The sequence below is a fragment of the Erpetoichthys calabaricus genome, chromosome 7 (assembly GCF_900747795.2).
Source record: "Erpetoichthys calabaricus chromosome 7, fErpCal1.3, whole genome shotgun sequence".
NCBI lineage: Eukaryota > Metazoa > Chordata > Cladistia > Polypteriformes > Polypteridae > Erpetoichthys > Erpetoichthys calabaricus.
In genome coordinates this window covers 139,214,478-139,234,014 of record NC_041400.2, presented here as the reverse complement: position 1 = coordinate 139,234,014, position 19,537 = coordinate 139,214,478, and the positions used below count along the sequence as shown (strand labels likewise).

The following is a 19,537-nucleotide window of genomic DNA, read 5'->3' as shown; positions in this document are numbered from 1 at the left end:
TCCTACTCTGACGGTTCATAGTTTCTCCCGTTTTGCTCTGTTGCGGTATCGGGGGGGGCTTTGTGTGGCGCCTGCGCACGTGCGTAGTCTCTCCCGTTTCAATATGGGGGGGGGGCTTTGTGTGGCGCTTGCGCACTATGTCTTTTGCGTCCATGGGCACGACCCTGCGTCCATATCCGGTTTACCATTCTCGTTTAGTAATATGGATTGTGACACCAAGGCTGTCTGAAAGGCACTTAAAAAATGTTGTCCAAATTTGGTGCAGGCCCAAAACATGTGACCCAGTGAGGCTGGAACTTGATTGCAGCGTTCGCAGGTTGGATCTTGTCCTGGAAACATTTTGGACAGTTTTAAGCAAGACAGATGTGCTCGATATACTGTATAATTTTGAGTTGAATAATTGTATGCTTTGCACATATGGAGCTCAAGTGAATTCTCTGCATTGCTGCTACCTTCCACTCCTTTTCTGATATGTTGAGTGACAGATCCTTTTCCCATTGTCCTCTTGGATCGTTGAAAGGGAGGGATTGTAAAATAATTTTATATATTGCAGAAATGCTGTGAGATTCCTTGAAAATGAGCAATATATTTTCCAGCATACAGGAAGGTGCAAGATGAGGAAAATCGTGCAAGTTCTGTTTAACAAAGTTTCTATTTTGAAGATAGTGAAAGAAATGTGTTGCTGGAAAGTTAAGTTTGGAATGTAATTGTTCACAGGATGCAAAGATGTTGTCTATATAAAGATCTCTAAGCAATTTAATCCTAAATGTTTTCCAGATATTAAAAACTGCATATGTTTGCGAGGGCTGAAAAAGGTGGTTCTCATGCAGAGGTACCACAGATAAAAGATTCTCTATATTAAAATGCTTTCTACATTGGTTCCATATTCTGAGTGAGTGAAGCACAATTGGGTTATTAGCGTACTGGCGATAACTTGCATTTATTGGGGCACAAAGCAGGGAATATAAAGAAGTACTGCAGGATTTTATTTCTATTGCGGACCAAGCCTGTGTATGTTCATCTATTTGTGTCCAGGTTTTTATAGCTTGTATGTTTGCTGCCCAGTAATAAAACTGAAAGTTAGGTAGAGCCATGTGTGAGACCAGCTGCACAAGGGTACAGTACATATCTAACATATAATGTATATATTGTGAGACTTGCCCAGACACCACCAGTCGGAAACCACATATTTATAAAACACATACGTTTATCATGCACAAATAAACAGTCCCAAACACAAACACAGTGTACTCAGCACTAATCACTCCTGTTTCAGGCTTCTCTCAGTGTCCGTGACTGCCTTCCCTATCCTTATGGGAGCTTTGTCCTACTCCCACTCCTGAATCTAGCTCCCCGATTGAAGGAAGGCGGCCCCTTTTATTCCCGCCCGGATATGCACCAGGTGTCTGATGACGTCCTTCCGGCAGCACTTCCTGGTGTGACGGAAGTGCTGCCCTTTGCACCGGAAGCACTCCGGGCGTCCCTGGGAGGCTCTTCCGCCATCTTGCCGAGTGTGGTGGAAGTAAATGTTTCCCGGGTTCTAGGAGGCTTGAGTCGCCCCCTGGCAGTGGCCACGGGTCCTAACGGGTTGGAACCTCTTTCCTTTTCTCCCGTGGTCCTCTTCTGATCCAGGGCGGTTGCCCCCTCATGGCCCGGAAGACATCAATGCCACCTTCTGGTCCTTCCAGGCATCCCAGCTGGGTCAGAACCCCAGCCATCTGTGACACATGCCACCTTCTGCCTTAGGTCTTTGTAGGGTCGCTCTTTGGATACGTGGATGTTTTAAGTTCCAAATAAATTAGGTTATGGTTGAATCTAATTGCTTAAAAAATGATTTATTGATGTAAATTGGAATGTTTTGAAATAAAAAGAGAAGCTTACGAAGGATATTCATTTTAACAACGTTAATTATTCCAGCTAGAGTAAGATGAAGGGTTGACCATCTATTCAAGTCTTGCTTAATTTTTTCCATACAGACGGTAAAATTTTGTTGATAAAGAGCTTTATGTTTACTTGTGATATTTACCCCTAGGTATTTAAACTGATCTGCAATAATAAAAGGGAAGGTGTCCAATCTAATATTGTGTGCTTGAGAATTCACTGGAAAGAGCACACTTTTATTCGAATTAATTCTGAGACCAGAGATCTTTTGAAATTCTATAAGTACTGTTAAGACTGCAGGCACAGTATTTTGTGGGTCTGATATATACAGTACCATATCATCTACATATAGAGAAATTTTCTGTTCCAGTCCTTCTCTGATAATCCCCTTTATCTGATAAGCATTTCAACAGTGAACTGCCAGTGGTTCAATGGCGATTGCGAATAGCAGTGGTGACAAGGGTCATCCTTGTCTGGTACCACGTTCTAGTTTAAAGTAGTCTGAACAAATGTTGTTAATACAAACTGAAGCTTCTGGATTGGTATACAGTAGTTTGACCCATGCACAAATGTTCGGACCAAACCCAAATTTCTCTAATGTAGTGAAAAGGTACCCTAAGTTCTTGTCAATAAGCCGCGGCTTATCTAAGGAAAAAAGTTGTGAAAATGAAAAAATAGAATATCGGCTTATACATAAGTCTGGCTTATACATCCATCGCGGGGGTTGCGTTCCAGAGCCACCCGCGAAATAAGAATATCCGCGAAGTAGAAACCATATGTTTATATGGTTATTTTTATATTGTCATGCTTGGGTCACAGATTTGCGCAGAAACACAGGAGGTTGTAGAGAGACAGGAACGTTATTCAAACACTGCAAACAAACATTTGTCTCTTTTTCAAAAGTTTAAACTGTGCTCCATGACAAGACAGAGATGACAGTTCCGTCTCACAATTAAAAGAATGCAAACATATCTTCCTCTTCAAAGGAGTGAAGCAAACAAATCAATATGTCTGTTTGGCTTTTAAGTATGCGAAGCACCGCGGCACAAAGCTGTTGAAGGCGGCAGCTCACACCCCCTCCGTCAGGAGCAGACAAAGAGAGAGAGAGGGAGAGTTTGTTTTTCAGTCAAAAATCAATACGTGCCCTTCGAGCTTTTAAGTATGCGAAGCACTGTGCAGCATGTCTTTTCAGGAATCAGCTTTACAAAAGATAGCAACGTGAAGATAATCTTTCAGCATTTTTAGACGAGCGTCTGTATCGTCTAGGTGTGCAAACAGCCCCCCTGCTCAATCCCCATACGTCAGGATCACAGATAGTCAGCGCAAGATTGACAGAAAAGTAAGCAATCTAGCTTCTCAGCCATCTGCCAATAGCGTCCCTTGTATGAAATCAACTGGGCAAACCAACTGAGGAAGCATGTACCAGAAATTAAAAGACCCATTGTCCGCAGAAATCCGCGATATATATTTAAATATGCTTACATATAAAATCACAATTTAAATGACCGCTACACGCTCGTGTTGACTCGGCGACGCCCAGAGCAGAAAGAACGCGCTCCGGCCGCTCCAACCGCACCATGCGGGGAGTGAGAGAGACGGCAATATCTCACACTCTCTCCCCCCTTAAAGAAATTAAATGGGCGCGAGTGAGACCACTGACCTCCCTCCCTTCTATTAGTTATAGGTTATAGTACGTTCGGCTTATCCATGAGTCCGGCTTATCTATGATACGATTTTATTTTAAAAATTCGTATGATTTTTGGTCTCCGGCTAATACATGAGTCCGGCTTATAGACAAGAACTTAGGGTAGTTCCATTCAATCATATCAAATGCTTTTTATGCATCCAACGATAATATCATTTCTGGGGTGTTTGACTTTGCAGGTGAATATATTACATTAAACAGGCATCGAAGATTGGAAGCTCAGTGTAGGCCTTTAATAAATCCAGTTTGATCTTGTGATATTACCAAAGGCAGCACTTTCTCCATCCTTCTAGCTAGGACTTTCATCAGCATTTTGGAAGATAATGACTGATATGCAGTTGGTACACCAAATCTTTGGGGTGACTCTTCTCGTTTTATTTAAACTTTTGTACTGCTATTTACTTATAATATTTTTTCTATAATAAAAACTGATTATATGATCTCTTTATGTTTTAAAATAAAAAAGCAGCCTTCAATATCTATAGGATAAACAAGCTCTGAAATATCTTCTTGCAACATTATCATCACTAATACTACTACTTCTGATCACTAATACTACTACTACTTCTGTGTGCTGCGTCGTGCAGCACCCCTTACCGAAGCTCTTTCTCTTTTTTTAATTAAGAGTTATTATTGTTTTTTATGTAATTAACTAACGTTAATAATTAGTAATATTAAGATTTGGCCTCTGACTTGTTACCATACATTTTTAAACTTAACTGAAAAGATGCTGTTCTCAACACAGACCTATGCACTGGCCTGTCTTAACTACATCTCAAACAAGCTGCAAACTTGAGAAATGTTACACTTTAAACGTAAAAGATCTGATGGCTGCCTACGTCTATAACATCCAAGAATACATGAATGAATACTACCAGTGAAACGTTCTTTCAGTTTTTCGGGAAATGCATGCAGTTTAATGTCTTAACGTTTCATGAAGTTAACACATAGAACAAATAAAAATAAGTCAAGAAATCATTAAGTGTAAATAATCGTATTCACCAATTGTTGATATAGCAGCCAAACTCTGGTATTCAGTATTCAGAATGCCAGTTACTCTGTGCAAGTCATTATCAATGGAATTTACAACTTTGTGCAACATTGTCCAAGAAGTACTTCAGAGGGTGTAGTAACACATTCTGTTCCAACTCTGCTTTAAGACAGATTTAGGATTTTAAAGTAATAACATAAATTAGGACACCTGTGCAAATTGTATGTTTCATCTTGCAAGGCTTAATTTACTTTAATTGCTGCAGAACATCTGTAGGTTGTAATCTATTAGTTGTTCCCTGAAGAAGGCCCATTTGTAATATTCTGAAATTTCCTTTTTTTTTTCAGCTTTTACTAATGTAAACTTTAAATTTAAACCTCTAGCAGTTTACTGCCTACCTTTTCCCCCTTTTTTGGTCATTCACTGCATTTTAACTCATTACATTTGAAGAAAAAAATGGAAAAAACTGAGGTGTTCTAAAACTTTTGACCAGTAGTGTAAGCAAAGTGGGACCTATTAAACATTTTCGTATTCACCTGGTAGCACTGCAATCATCACTCTCTAAAGAGCCCCGTTACACCCTATCAGAAGGGCTTCTCATCCAAAAATGAAAAGGGCGAAAGGGCTGATATCCGGAGCAAGGATAAAAGTCGCTTACATCTATAACATCTGAGAATACAAAAGACTCTGTGGAATGTAAAGTGAGACCTATTAAACATTCCCATATTTACCTGGTAGTACTGTAATCACCACTGCCTAAAGAGCCTCATTACACCCTACCAGAAGAGCTGGCTATCCAAAATGGAAAGGGTGAATATCCAGAGCAAGTATAAAAGTTACAAGCTGGTCTGGAAATGGAAGGGGCGAAGATCTGGAGTGAGGATAGAAGTAAGATGGAAAGGATTTAGACCTGGCCTGACTTCATATAATGAGAAATGTTCTGTTGCTTTCATATAAGTTGTTTGAAGTGTTGTATTTCAAAGTAATTAACGGCAAAGTTCAAGTATTGTTAATATTTTTTATACTGCGGAGAACCAGCTTACACCTCTTAATTCAGATGCTATTTTAATGGTTGACAGGTTTCATCAGACTGAGTAGAAAAAGCAGAAAGGGGACTGGAGATTTTTATGAAGGTGCAATGGTCACACTAAAATCTGTGATGAAAACATTGAAATGCAGACTGAATTTGTCCATGTCACTGCACAGGAAAGCAAGTTATATCATCTTGGCTGACTCAGCAACAGAAATGATTCACTCTGTACCAGCATCTTTTTGATGAATCACTTTGAATGCTGGCAACTTTAAACAAGCAGTCAAGTATCTATTAGGCACAAAATTGAGCATAACGGAATTACTATAGAACAACTATATAATTATACCTGAGGTCAGTATCCTTAACCCTTTATCAGTGCAAAAGCACCTACCCTGTAGGAGAGAATCTAGGCAGCTCCAAAATAGTAAACATTTGGATCTAATATTTTCCTTACATATAACAATAATGTAGGAAGTAATATGATGGAATAGGCTACTTGCTCTCAGATATATCTGCAGAGAATTAAATAAAGTATCTTTTGATTGTATTATACAGAAGCACAGTGCTTACACATCTGCCTCACAATGCCAGATGCCAGAATTGAAATCTTGCCCAAACCCTGTCTGTGTACAGTAGTTAAATATTCTCCTAGTTACTAGCAGAGAGCGTTCCTTTCTTTTAGTATTATAAAAAATGTTGTGGTCACTAGTATGTAGAATATAAGACTGAGTTTTGTTGTCAGAGACACTATGATACAACATTATCAGTATACTTCAGTCACGCTGGGATGATATTACCATATTTTTATTTTTTCCAAAGCATTAAATAGTGCATTTCACTATGGCACTGTAACACAATTTACTATTCAATTTTTATGTAATTAAAAATTTACGGAAAGAGTGCTAAAATCCAAAAAACGTTTTATGTAAAAATCAGAAGCAGTACTCATTACCAAAGAAAAAGGGGGAGATGGGTCTTCAATTCAAAAAATTCTTTCACATTATTATTTGGTTTCCTATTTAAGATTTGCACTGTTTATTCCAGAAGTAACCAACAATATTATTAAAAAAAAGCATTCGTTTTTGCACTTTTTTTTTTCTTTTTTCCAGTAATGTTGTTCACATCATTTGCCATTGTACAGAATTGGTCACTATTGGCTTGTATTATATCAAACATTTTCTCTCCGTTCTGAATGAAAACATGAGGTCAACAATTTGTCTCTGCAACCACTACAAACTACATGGGGCAAGTAACCTATAAAAAAAATTTAGAAAAATCTACATTTTTATTAACGTGAAAATAATAACTTTAAGGCTGAGGTAGAATTGCTATTTTTTTAAAAACGCTGAAGAAAAAAAAAAAAACTTGTCAATGGACAATGGTTTTATATGTACAGTACTACAGAGTTAGTACAGCAAAGTATCAAGAAGAACACTTACATCCTGAAACAATTTCTTGTCTGCTGATAAACGCTTTGAGGAAAGTGTTTTGGTCACATGGTAGAAAGTTAGGAGAGCTCTATGCTGCTGGAGATCATCTTGGACCTTCACTGATTCAATAAGAACAGGAATAAGCTCAGGCCATTGCCTAGGACAGTCCAGTCTTGCAACTTTTGCTATGAGAACAGCAATCTGTGTTGCAATCTGTAAAAGAATATCAACATGAATTTAAACATTACATATTATCATTATTAATTTTGGTTTTCATAAGAAAGAACAGGTGGCACTAGGCAAAGGCCGGACTCAGTAAGGATATATTAGAGGCAAGGAAGCATCGGTTAAGTGGAACAAAATACACTGTTATGCAAATACCCCATCATAGAAACAAAGTGAGGCAGAGAAAAATAAAAGACCTCCTACTTGTTGGAGGTCAGCAGGTTTATATGACAGCTACCTGGGTGCCACTTTTTAATAGATAAGTAGTGGGAAGGCTGTCTTAGAAAATATGTTAAAAGTATGGTGCTTACCCAGCTATCGCCCTAGGACAGAGTTTAAAACCACCTCCTGCATGAAGCTTTATTGAGTCTATAGTTGGGAGATAGGTTAGGGGTAAGGGTTTAACTGACAGAAGAAAGAGAAATGAAAAAATACAGAGGTAAAAAAACACATGTAATTGGATGAGAGTGCATTTGGTACACAAGGTATTGAAATGAGAGAGCCTACCTAACCTAATAGACAGGGAATGAATCCTGTAAACTGGTGCATCTATATACCAAAAGAAGCTGTATATTTTGTTTTTTTGCTATTTAGTAATTGTGTGTATTCATATTGTTGGTTAATCCCCTTGTGTTTATTTAATTAATTTGCCTATTTCAGACTTATTGTCATTATCCTATGACTGCTATGAACATACTAACATATTGTTATTATTTAGGACACAGCTATTTCCATTCACCACCTCAGTTATCAGCCAGATTTACTGGACAGATAACATGTATTATATGGGACTTGCTGCTGCAAAGATGGTAATGGCTGCCAGTAAGAAAGAATGCAGGTAGTAATTGCAACTAATACAACTGGGTTTTGGTTCTGAAATTGAATCAATGAAAGATGCATAAAAGGAGAATGTCAAAAAAAATACACAATATAGTCTAAAAAGGTCTTCAAAAGGTGCAGCTACTGTATATCACTATATAATTTTACAAGAAAGAATATGTATGTTTAGAAATGTTACACCGTTAGGCCACAAATGTAATAGAATGCTTACCCTCGTTACAGAAAAGAAACCTTAGTGCATTTATAGGATTTTTTTCATACCTCAAATCTATGGTATAATTATTGCATACAATCCTGTACCAATATTTAACAGGGACTGTGCTTCCTCTGTGCCAGTTGTGGTTTATCTTATTTTATTTTAGGTTTGTGTATTAGCCTTTCATTATACAGTGTTGTCTTAATTCAGAAAGGATTGAGATTTTTAAATAAATAAATAAATAAAAAGCACTCATATTTTAAAATGCTTGTTTACAATGACTAAGTGTTGGTGTTGGCAAGATAAAAATCTAGAATACTGTATTGCATTTTAGCTTAATTCAGGGAGAACTGGGGAGAAGAAAAATCACTAACCTGATTTACTGGTTCATTGAAGTTAGTAATAAGTCCTGCACGAAGTGAGTTCTTTTCCTCCTCCGAAATAGCACTGCAAGACATAATAAAAAAGGGAACCAACACGGGCCTGCATAAGTAAGGACATTCAGTCTGACATTTGACTCTGTGTCAATTAAAAAAAACATTTCTGCTCAATGTAAAAGTGGATTTTGCTCCACTGGTAATAGCAATTACATGTAGTGAGAGCCAGCATCAATCTTATTACCTTAATAAGTTAAGGAAATGAATAAATTTAGTCTCCTGATGCTAAGTTCAAAAGAACTCTTTTCAGCTGTAATAAGTTCTTGTGCCCTTTTGATAATAGGAGAACTAGTAAATAGAGGATCTTTGTAGAATCAAATAGCATAATACAACTTTTTCTGGGATATAGTGCCATTTATCCCTTGGGAGGTAACAGCCTTCTATTAAAGAACTGATTGAAATTCACATTGGTAGACTTTACTCTTACCATATTCTAGGTTTTTACATTTTTTTCAACTAAAACAAAAAAAATAGTTTTAATCCACTGTTATTTTCCAAATATCTACACCATGTGTTACAGACTGAAATCAAATGTATGTTTTTATTATATAATGGTAATAATAATAGCAGCTCACTACACAAAACAGGAATAACCCAGACTCTAACTCACTAACTCTTGATTATAAGGTAGCAGTTCCTACCTCTGCACCAGCCAAAGAGACACATCGGCTTCTATTTGGGCTTGGGTTTTTACTCATTGACAGCAACGTGTAAACTGAATGATTTTTTCTTTGGTTATATTCTTGAATAAAAGCGCACTTGTTCTGTTATACCTTTTGTGAAAGTGTATATTTGATATTTGGACTACAGTCTTCACACATTATACACTTCACATCAGCATTTTGTCATTATTGCAGTGAAAAGAAAATTTTTCATGGTTAGGAAAAGCAAGGCAAGAAATGTTGAAAACATAACTGTCATCCTACATTTACCCAAATCGTTGCAGACATGGCACACACATGAAATGTATGTATCCCAAATAACGATATATTATTTATACATTTCCAAACACCTCATTGCCAGATGAAGAGACATCCGCTGCCTCGGTGGGGGAACAAGTGAGTAGGCTACCAGCACCGATCGACACATTTGCAAGATAAAAACGCTGATGAGGAGGTGCGAAGGAATTTAAGGTGACCTGGGATTATAACATTTTTCATAGGTTTCAGGGATTCTAGTGTTAAACAGACACAAAGTAAAAGAGAAAAAGCCATCTGAAAAGGACATTAGTACTTGGAAAAATAGAGGTGTTTATTTAACAGACAAATTTTCCTATGGTAACTTACAAAAATCATTATACATACTGTAAAGTAGGTTGCAGACAGAAAGGCAAGCCAGCCAGGGTGGTTGGTGGTACCATCTATTGGTGGAAAGCCTGTATAATGGATGGACAGTGTATGTCTGCCTGCTGGAGCAATATGCTCTCCAGTACACTGGGTTGCAGTATACTTCTGGCATCACTGTGAGGTGTATCTGAGATGGGTGCACCTCTCATGGGAGATGTAACTGGAATAGGCAGCCCTGTGGGATATCTTGTACCTCTAGAGGGAGTTCTTGGGAGGTGGATCACCTGGCCTCAACTGCCTGAACCATAAGAGCTTCTGGGGTTTGCTCCTCAATCAAGTGAGTCAGGGACAAAGCTTGATGATATTTATAGAAAATAAAATCTTTTTTCAACTGACTTGGTATTAATAATTGTGTTCTTTGACCACTTTAAAAAAAAAAAAACATCTGTTTGGTTGGATATCAATGTGAAAATGTAAATAATTTTCAATGCAACTTGGTATTACTTTTGTCTGCAACATTTATCTACCCAGTATTTAGAGTTTATTAATTGATGGGATTATTCATTTACTTTAATGTGCTGTGAATTTAATATGACCTTGCAAGCTGACTATGTCTGCAGTTACGACAGCAGTTTGAACTGGTTCTTTGTTCTCAAAAATGGACCTGATTTATTGAGAATGACTAACCAATGGATAGGCTTAGCTTCTTCTTTTCTCTTTGTGAGGGGAGTATCTTTTTCCTCTGATGTATAACATGAACTGCAAAACTTTGTTTCTTTGAAAATACTATGAAACCAACTCTACATATGTCGTCTGAATAAAGACTGCCATGCTATGCTCAACTTTGGATTTCATTATTTGCCTCATTAGTTTGTCAAGAAAATACAAAGTTAACAGACAAATAAGTACAAAAATGGAGTTAGAGGCCTAGAAACCGGTAGTTAACCCTAAAACTAGATAGAGAACCAGCAATATATTTAAAGAACACTTTAATGCTTTCAAAAAAGCTCTACTGTAGATATCCACAAGTAGAAAGTGTAAGCAATCACTGGAAGTGATCCGTTAAGTTGTTTGCTACTTATTACAACTATATTACCAACTAAATGCCTATTAAGTAATTTCAAGTTTTTTTTCCTGCTTTTTCAGAAAAGATAATTAACTTAAGTTTTGTAATTAAAAATTACTGTACACAGAATAATACTAATACTTATATCAAAATATGGTCTAGGAAGAGAAAAACCTGTAATTAAAGGGATGTCACAAGAAGGATTAAATAAAAGTAAAAACTCTGAAACAGCACACCAAAAAACAAAGACCATGGGACATTCCCAAAACATATGCAAAAAAGGTACCTAATGACTTGGATGAAGAGAAAGTAGAAGAGACCATCACAAAGGCAACTGCAAAATATTTGTCAGTGGTCAGAAAAAAGTATGTATAAATCTAACTTAGTTGTGTTGAATATTGGGATATTTAAGGGATACTAAAGTAATGACTGAATTGCTAATGGTTTAAGAGTGGCTTTAAATCAAATGGCATGTGTTACAGAAACAGGTCTCATACTGGAAGACACACAGTAGGAAAGAGACAGAAAAACAAAAGAGAGCAGAGGGGACAGGGATATTACAAGATCCGAGTCATTGGCAGCTTTAAAAATATGCCTTTAATTGAAGGAAAATTAAGATGTGTCATGTATAGAATAGAAGACATCAATAACCAAATATCTAATCGAATAAGAAAGTGGGATACACAGGGGAAAATTCTGTAACCAAGCTGAGCTTCAAAGTAACAAAGTATGTGGAGGACGTGTGGGAAGAGCAGAAAGGACCCTTCTAATAAATAGTAAGATGTCATTGGCACATGCAAATATTTTGTGATAGGCGCACTGCAAGCTTATAGGCAAGATTACATCTGAGTTACACATAACATCTAGAGGCTCGAGAGAAACATTGAAAAGAAGAGAAGAGAAGAAATGGGCCAACTTTGTCTAACATCACTGAAAATCTGAGTGAGTAGTGATACTACAGAGTTCCCATGAATAACAATGGAAAGGGATACCTACGGTTAGGCCCATACGTATTTGGACATGTGATAAAATTTTCATACTTTTGGCTCTGTGCACCACCACATTGGATTTCAAATGAAGCAATCAAGATGTGATTGAAGTGTAGACTTGCAGTTTTAATTTAAGGCATTTAACAAAAACACTAATATTAAAACCCTATTTTACACATGTATTTTTATACATGATTCCCCCCATTTTCAGGGGCTCAAAAGTATTTTGAAAAACTAACAATCATGAATGCAACAATCATTTTGAATATTTGGTTGAAAATTTTTTGCAGTCAATAGCTGCCTGAAGTCTGGAACACACAGCATTCTCCAAATGCTGGGTTTCCACCCTAATGAAGCTTTGCCAGCCCTTTACTATAAATGTCTTCAGGTGCTGCTTGTTCGTCGGACTTTCTGCCTTCACCTTTGTCTTTGTTGTTGTTGTTTCAGTTTTGTTTTTTGTCTTTGAGATCAGTTGATATCCCACTTCTTTGCCTTGAAAAGCACTTGGTTTGCTATCACAGTATGTTTTGGCTCATTGTCCGCCTGTACTGTAAAGCGTCATCCTATCAGTTTTGCAGCAGTTGCCTGAATTTGAGCATACAGTATAGTCCTGTACACTTCAGAAATCATCCTGCAACTTTTGTCAGTAGTCATATCATCAATAAACACCAGTGAAACAATTCCACTAGCAGTCACACATACCCATGCCATAACACTGCCTCCATCATGTTTCTCTTCTCCATATTCTTCTCTACCCATTATTCTGGTACACATTGATCTTAATTTAATTTGTCTCAAGAAAACTGTTCCAAAGCTGGACGTTTTAAATATTATCTGGCAAACTCTCATCTGTCCTTCCTATGCTTGAAGATTACCAATGGTTTGCACCTTGTGGTAAACCCTCTGTATTTACTTTCGTGAAATCTTCTCTTGATTGTGGACTTTGGAAATGATAGGCCTACCTCCCTGAGAGAGTTCTTGGTTTGGAAAAATGTTGTGAATTGGTTTTTCTTCACCAATGTAGAATTCTACGATCATCTTTCATGGTTGTCCAGGCCTTCTGGTGTTGCTAAGCTCACCATTGGCGGGTCCTCTTCTTTAAGAATGTACCAGATGGTTGATCTGACCACTTCTGGTGTTTCTGCTATCTCTTGGATGGATTTATTTTATTTTCTGTGCCTAATGATGGCCTCTTTATACTTGCACGGAAAGCTCTTTGGACCTCATATTGAGAGTTCCCAGCAACAGTTTCCAAATGTAAATTCCACACTTGGAATCAACTCCAGAACTTCTAATTACTTAATAGTTAATGAAATAATGAGGGATCTGCTCACACCTGGCAACGGATCAGCTTGTCAGTCAATTGTGGAAATACTTTTGAGCCCCTGAAAATGAGACCACCATGCATAAAAATGTGTGTCATTCCTAAAGGACACATAATGCATTTCTGTTAAAACTTCTGAATTAATGCTGAAAGCCTACACATCAATCATGTAATTATTTCCTCGTTTCAAATCCATTGTGGTTGTGTACAGAGCCAAAATTATGAGAAATTGTGTCACTGTCCAAATACCTATGGACCTAACTGTCGAGTCTCTTCATCATATTGACAAACTTCACCAAAACAAACTTGATGCATGACATCAGTGAGGATATTCTAGTTCATACAGTTAATGTTATGAATAGGTGAGATAGCAGCAAAGGCAACACAGCTTGTCAGTCTGTAGTTTACTGGGCTTTGCTCAGACTAAATAATGTCTGGCCTAGTATTGTGGTATGATATTTTGTATATAAGTTGATAAATATTTTGTATGTTTTGCATTTGTAAGTCAGAAAAAGCAAATGTAACGTGTTTTATTTCAGTGATATGCTTCCCATGTCTAATCCAAGAGTCTTTAGGACTGACTCAGGAAGTGAATTTTATGACAGGGTTGGGGGAAGTGCCTAAAACCTGTTTGGCAAGTGAATTTCTGCAGGACTCTTTCAATCAACCCAACAGGGAAGGCAAACTATCTAGCTGGCAAGCTTCACTCAACAAATGGTTTTTGGGGCAGGTGTGAAAATAAGCCAGTGAGTGGGTGATGTGCCGTACCAAAATTTTATTGGTCTAAAGTTGGCTGTTTGGTTTTGAATCAGGAACCATTCTGCACTATAACGCCCTATTGGCCGTATGATTTGAATAGACAATGTATACATTTGGTTGCTTTACCACTCCCTTTCTCTCTCTCACACCATCAGCATGAAGGAGCATCTCTCACACCATTTCCATGAAAAGGACAACACAATGAAGAACACAGTTCAGCAGCCATATTGAGACAGGCATGTGGCCTATCATGAAAAAAGCTAGAAATGATGACTTAACTAAAGATATTTAAGTAACTAAAAAGTCTTATGTGCCACCTGAAACTACATATCAGCATTTATCAGGCTGTATGGATACCAATATTCACTTGTACTTTGCTTGTTGTTGTTATTTTATTAATATCAATAATACATTGTTTAAAGTTGTAACTTAACTCCTGCTTGTCTTTTTACTACTGTTGTGATGTGAGATTTTACATATAACTTGATAAATGTTTTGTTATGTCTTTTATTTCTAATTTGGGCAAAGCAATGTAATTTATATTACTCTACCAAGACAAAACAACTACCTAATTGCCTGAGGTTATAGATGTAGAAGGGAAGGTGGGGAGAAATTTTAAGTATAAGGTATTGTACCTTACAAACAGTGGCAAGTCTATGGGATTTAAGGCATTCTGACAAAGGCTACACATTAAAGAAAACAAAAGGGGAAAGTCGAGTAATACAGAACTCTACCAAGACAAAACCCTTGTGTACAGTGAACTCAAATTTTTGCAAGAAAAATGAGTTCAGTTTTGTATTTGGGTTAGAAATCAGAAGCTCACAGTCAAGACCAAGCAGGTAAGGGCAAACTCTCTCTCTCCAGAGCAGCAAACCACAATTCTGAAACATCCATCAATCACGACATGCCCATTGGGAAGCATAAATGTAAGTAAAATCGCAATTATCCTCCTTGACTGCAAATCAGATAAATGCAGGTTCTTCCACAAAACCAGAACTGATATCAATGTCTTCGACTGTGGTTGTTAACTTCTGATGGAATAAGGGATTGCAGAGAAGTGGTAACTTGCACCACCAATTAAGGATACTCTGATATCTTTTAGGGCCAATACCGATAACCATTTTCATGCAATTGAATTTCTCATAATTACAAGTTGCCATGTTGTTTACTTTCTTTTGTATGCATTTATCTGAAATAAAGATTAAATTTGAAAAAAAGACATTTTTCACAATTGTGTAACGAAAAATATATACAGGTGCTGGTCATAAAATTAGAATATCATGACAAAGTTGATTTATTTCAGTAATTCCATTCAAAAAGTGAAACTTGTATATTAGATTCATTCATTACACACAGACTGATGTTTAATCAAATGTTTATTTCTTTTAATTTTGATGATTATAACTGACAACTAATGAAAGTCCCAAATTCAGTATCTCAGAAATTTAGAATATTGTGAAAAGGTTCAATATTGAAGAAACCTGGTGCCACACTCTAATCAGCTAATTAACGCAAAACACCTGCAAAAGCCTTTAAATGGTCTCTCAGTCTAGTTCTGTAGGCTACACAGTCATGGGGAAGACTGCTGACTTGACAGTTGTCCAAAAGACGACCATTGACACCTTGCACAAGGAGGGCAAGACACAAAAGGTCATTGCTAAAGAGGCTGGCTGTTCACAGAGCTCGGTGTCCAAGCACATTAATAGAGAGGCGAAGGGAAGGACAAGATGTGGTAGAAAAAAAGTGTACAAGCAATAGGGATAACCGCACCCTGGAGAGGATTGTGAAACAAAACCCATTCAAAAATGTGGGGGAGATTCACAAAGAGTGGACTGCAGCTTGAGTCAGTGCTTCAAGAACCACCACACATAGATGTATGCAAGACATGGGTTTCAGCTGTCGCATTCCTTGTGTCAAGCCACTCTTGAACAAGAGACAGCATCAGAAGCGTCTCGCCTTTGGACTGCTGCTGAGTGGTCCAAAGTTATGTTCTCTGATGAAAGTAAATTTTGCATTTCCTTTGGAAATCAAGGTCCCAGAGTCTGGAGGAAGAGAGGAGAGGCACAGAATCCATGTTGCTTGAGGTCCCGTGTAAAGTTTCCACAGTCAATGATGGTTTGGGGTGCCATGTCATCTGCTGGTGTTGGTCCATTGTGTTTTCTGAGGTCCAAGGTCAACGCAGCCATCTACCAGGAGGTTTTAGAGCACTTCATGCTTCTTGCTGCTGACGAACTTTATGGAGATGCAGATTTCATTTTCCAACAGGACCTGGCACCTGCACACAGTGCCAAAGCTACCAGTACCTGGTTTAAGGACCATGGTATCCCTGTTCTTGATTGGCCAACAAACTCGCCTGACCTTAACCCCATAGAAAATCTAAGGGGTATTGTGAAGAGGAAGATGCAATACGCCAGACCCAACAATTCAGAAGAGCTGAAGGCCACTATCAGAGCAACATGGGCTCTCATAACACCTGAGCAGTGCCACAGACTGATCGACTCCATGCCACGCCGCATTGCTGCAGTAATCCAGGCCAAAGGAGCCCCAACTAAATATTGAGTGCTGTACATGCTCATACTTTTCATGTTCATACCTTTCAGTCGGCCAACATTTCTAAAAATCCTTTTTTTGCAGGGGTCTTAATTGATATTCTAAATTTTCCAAGATACTGAATTTGGGACTTTCATTAGTTGTCAGTTATAATCATCAACATTAAAAGAAATAAACATTTGAAATACATCAGTCTGTGTGTAATGAATGAATCTAATATACAAGTTTCACTTTTTGAATGGAATTACTGAAATAAATCAACTTTGTCATGATATTCTAATTTTATGACCAGCACCTGTATGCTGTATATACAGTGATCCCTCGCTATATCAAGCTTCGCCTTTCGCGGCTTCACTCTATCGCGGATTTTATATGTAAGCATATTTAAATATATATCATGGATTTTTTGCTGGTTCACGGATTTCTGAGGACAATGGGTCTTTTAATTTCTGGTACATGCTTCCTCAGTTGGTTTGCCCAGTTGATTTCATACAAGGGACGCTATTGGCAGATGGCTGAGAAGCTACCCAACTTACTTTCTCTCTTTCTCTCTTGCGCTGACTTTCTCTGATCCTGACTTAGGGGGTGTGAGCAGGGGGGCTATTCGCACACCTAGACGATACGGACGCTCGTCTAAAAATGCTGAAAGATTATCTTCACGTTGCTACCTTCTGTGTGCAGCTGCTTCGTGAAGCGACATGCTGCACGGTGCTTCGCATACTTAAAAGCTCAAAGGGCACGTATTGATTTTTGACTTTGTTTTTCTCTGTCTCTCTCTCTCTCTCTCCCTGATCCTGACGGAGGGGGTGTGAGCTTCCGCCTTCAACAGCTTTGTACCGGCGGTGCTTCGCATACTTAAAAGTCAAACAGCCCTATTGATTTGTTTGCTTTCCTCTCTGTTTCCTTTGAAGAGGAAGATATGTTTGCATTCTTTTAATTGTGAGACAGAACTGTCATCTCTGTCTTGTCATGGAGCACAGTTTAAACTTTTGAAAAAGAGACAAATGTTTGTTTGCAGTGTTTGAATAACATTCCTGTCTCTCTACAACCTCCTGTGTTTCTGCACAAATCTGTGACCCAAGCATGACAATATAAAAATAACCATATAAACATATGGTTTCTACTTCGCGGATTTTCTTATTTCGCGGGTGGCTCTGGAACGCAACCCCTGCGATGGAGGAGGGATTACTGTATTCTCACACATTGATTCAATTAACTGATAAGTCAGTTAAGCACTGCTTAAATGTAAATATACATAAACATACAAACACTTATAGTTCTGAATAAGTTTTAAACAATAATTGTACCACAGCGGTTTTTCTGTTAAATATATTTTCACTAAGTTTATACAGCTTTTTTTTTTTTTTTTTTTTACACACACAGTAAAAAGTAATCAACATGGTATGAATGCTTACAATTACAGAAGCTTATAACCCCCACTCAAAAAAAAAGTACTGCGTTACTTTGCAAAAGTATTGCATTGGTATTCAAAAGATATTGCCTGGTGTGGTCGGTATCATAGTGTGCATGAGTGCTCTGCACGTCCTGTAATGAATGGCTAGTGAGGTTAAAGGTGTGCACATGTGTTGGTCTGTATGATGCACATTTAGTATGTTCTTATTTTTCTTTGGAAAATGCTAATTAATGCTTGGTGAAAAGTTTGAGGTAGAAATTTATTTTCTCTTGCTTCTATGAATAACATTAATAATAAAGGAACTAACTTAGTTAAAATACTTTAATAACATTCCACTGGATTGCCAGCAGGGCCGGATATTTTCCCATTTTGGAGTAAGTTTACAGCATCCAGTAATTCTGAGAATGTCAAACGTCTGTCAAGTTCTTCTGCACAAAGAGTATCGAGCTATTGTGTTAGTACTGAATTACAAAACTCCTTACTTTGTGTTTCAATTCCTTTAAACTGGGTGGAGTATAAAAACATATACAGTGGAACCTCGAATGTCTCAGACCACATACAAATCGGGTTAGGACCAAAAAATTCGCCAAACTTTTGCATCTGTTCATGACCACACACTCGGGTGACGAACAAGCCAGTTTCCCTTCCGGTTTGTATGCGCCAATGATTTCCACACGTGTTCAGTCTCTCCCTGTGCAGCGAGCGAGAAAGAGGGGGCTGGCTGCGTAAGGCCGAGAAGGCAGTTAAAGAATGCATCGGGCTTGTTTTTAAAGAGACTGATTCGAGCATTGTTTTAACCTCGTTGTATTTAATGAAGACTTTTTTCTATTGGATTTTAACCTCCACTTCACTTCTGTTTACAGCGATCGGTTCGTAGCGTGCATTGTTGCAATGTTACTTTTGTTGGTTGTTTATTAAATTATGGATTTTTCAAATGTTCATGTTTTTCCCTGTGCTCAAAACTCATTAAAAAAAGTGTTTACAGCGATCGGTTCGTAAGGCTATAGCGTGAATTCTTACAATTTTACTTTTCTCTGTTCAAGGTTTTCTCAGTGTTATTCAACTTTTTTACATTTAGTTTACTACTAGGGGGCTTTGCCCCCTGCTCGCTTCGCTCGCCAACCCCCGTGTTTGGCTAATCTGATATACAATGTACATTTTTTTTTTCTTCGGAATTGTTTCAATTTCATTATTTGCACTTTTACTTTAAAGCTTCATTAAAAACAATTTTGTTTGGAGACACATTGTGACAATGCCCGTAAGTGAATATTGTTTCTGTTTCTCTAATAAATAATCTGAAATTTTCAGATATTCATAGCGTATGGTCCATCATTGTGTAAATCCACGTTTTGTGCATTGAATGATGCCAATGCGAAAAGACTTTGTTGTGTACTCTTTGCCTTTTATTTGT

The 19,537-nt window shown here is 37.7% G+C and overlaps 1 protein-coding gene across 1 annotated transcript in view; it reads right to left on the bottom strand.

Moving 5' to 3' along the window:
- ipo11 (importin 11) overlaps positions 1 to 19,537 on the bottom strand; it is a 311,838-nt gene that overhangs the window by 251,390 nt on the left and 40,911 nt on the right. Inside the window, exons 4-5 of the mRNA XM_051929691.1 lie at positions 8,676 to 8,748; positions 7,050 to 7,253 (exon numbers count right to left, since the gene is read on the bottom strand). Coding sequence (XP_051785651.1) covers positions 7,050 to 7,253; positions 8,676 to 8,748 — 277 coding nt within the window. The remainder of the gene's footprint in view (positions 1 to 7,049; positions 7,254 to 8,675; positions 8,749 to 19,537) is intronic.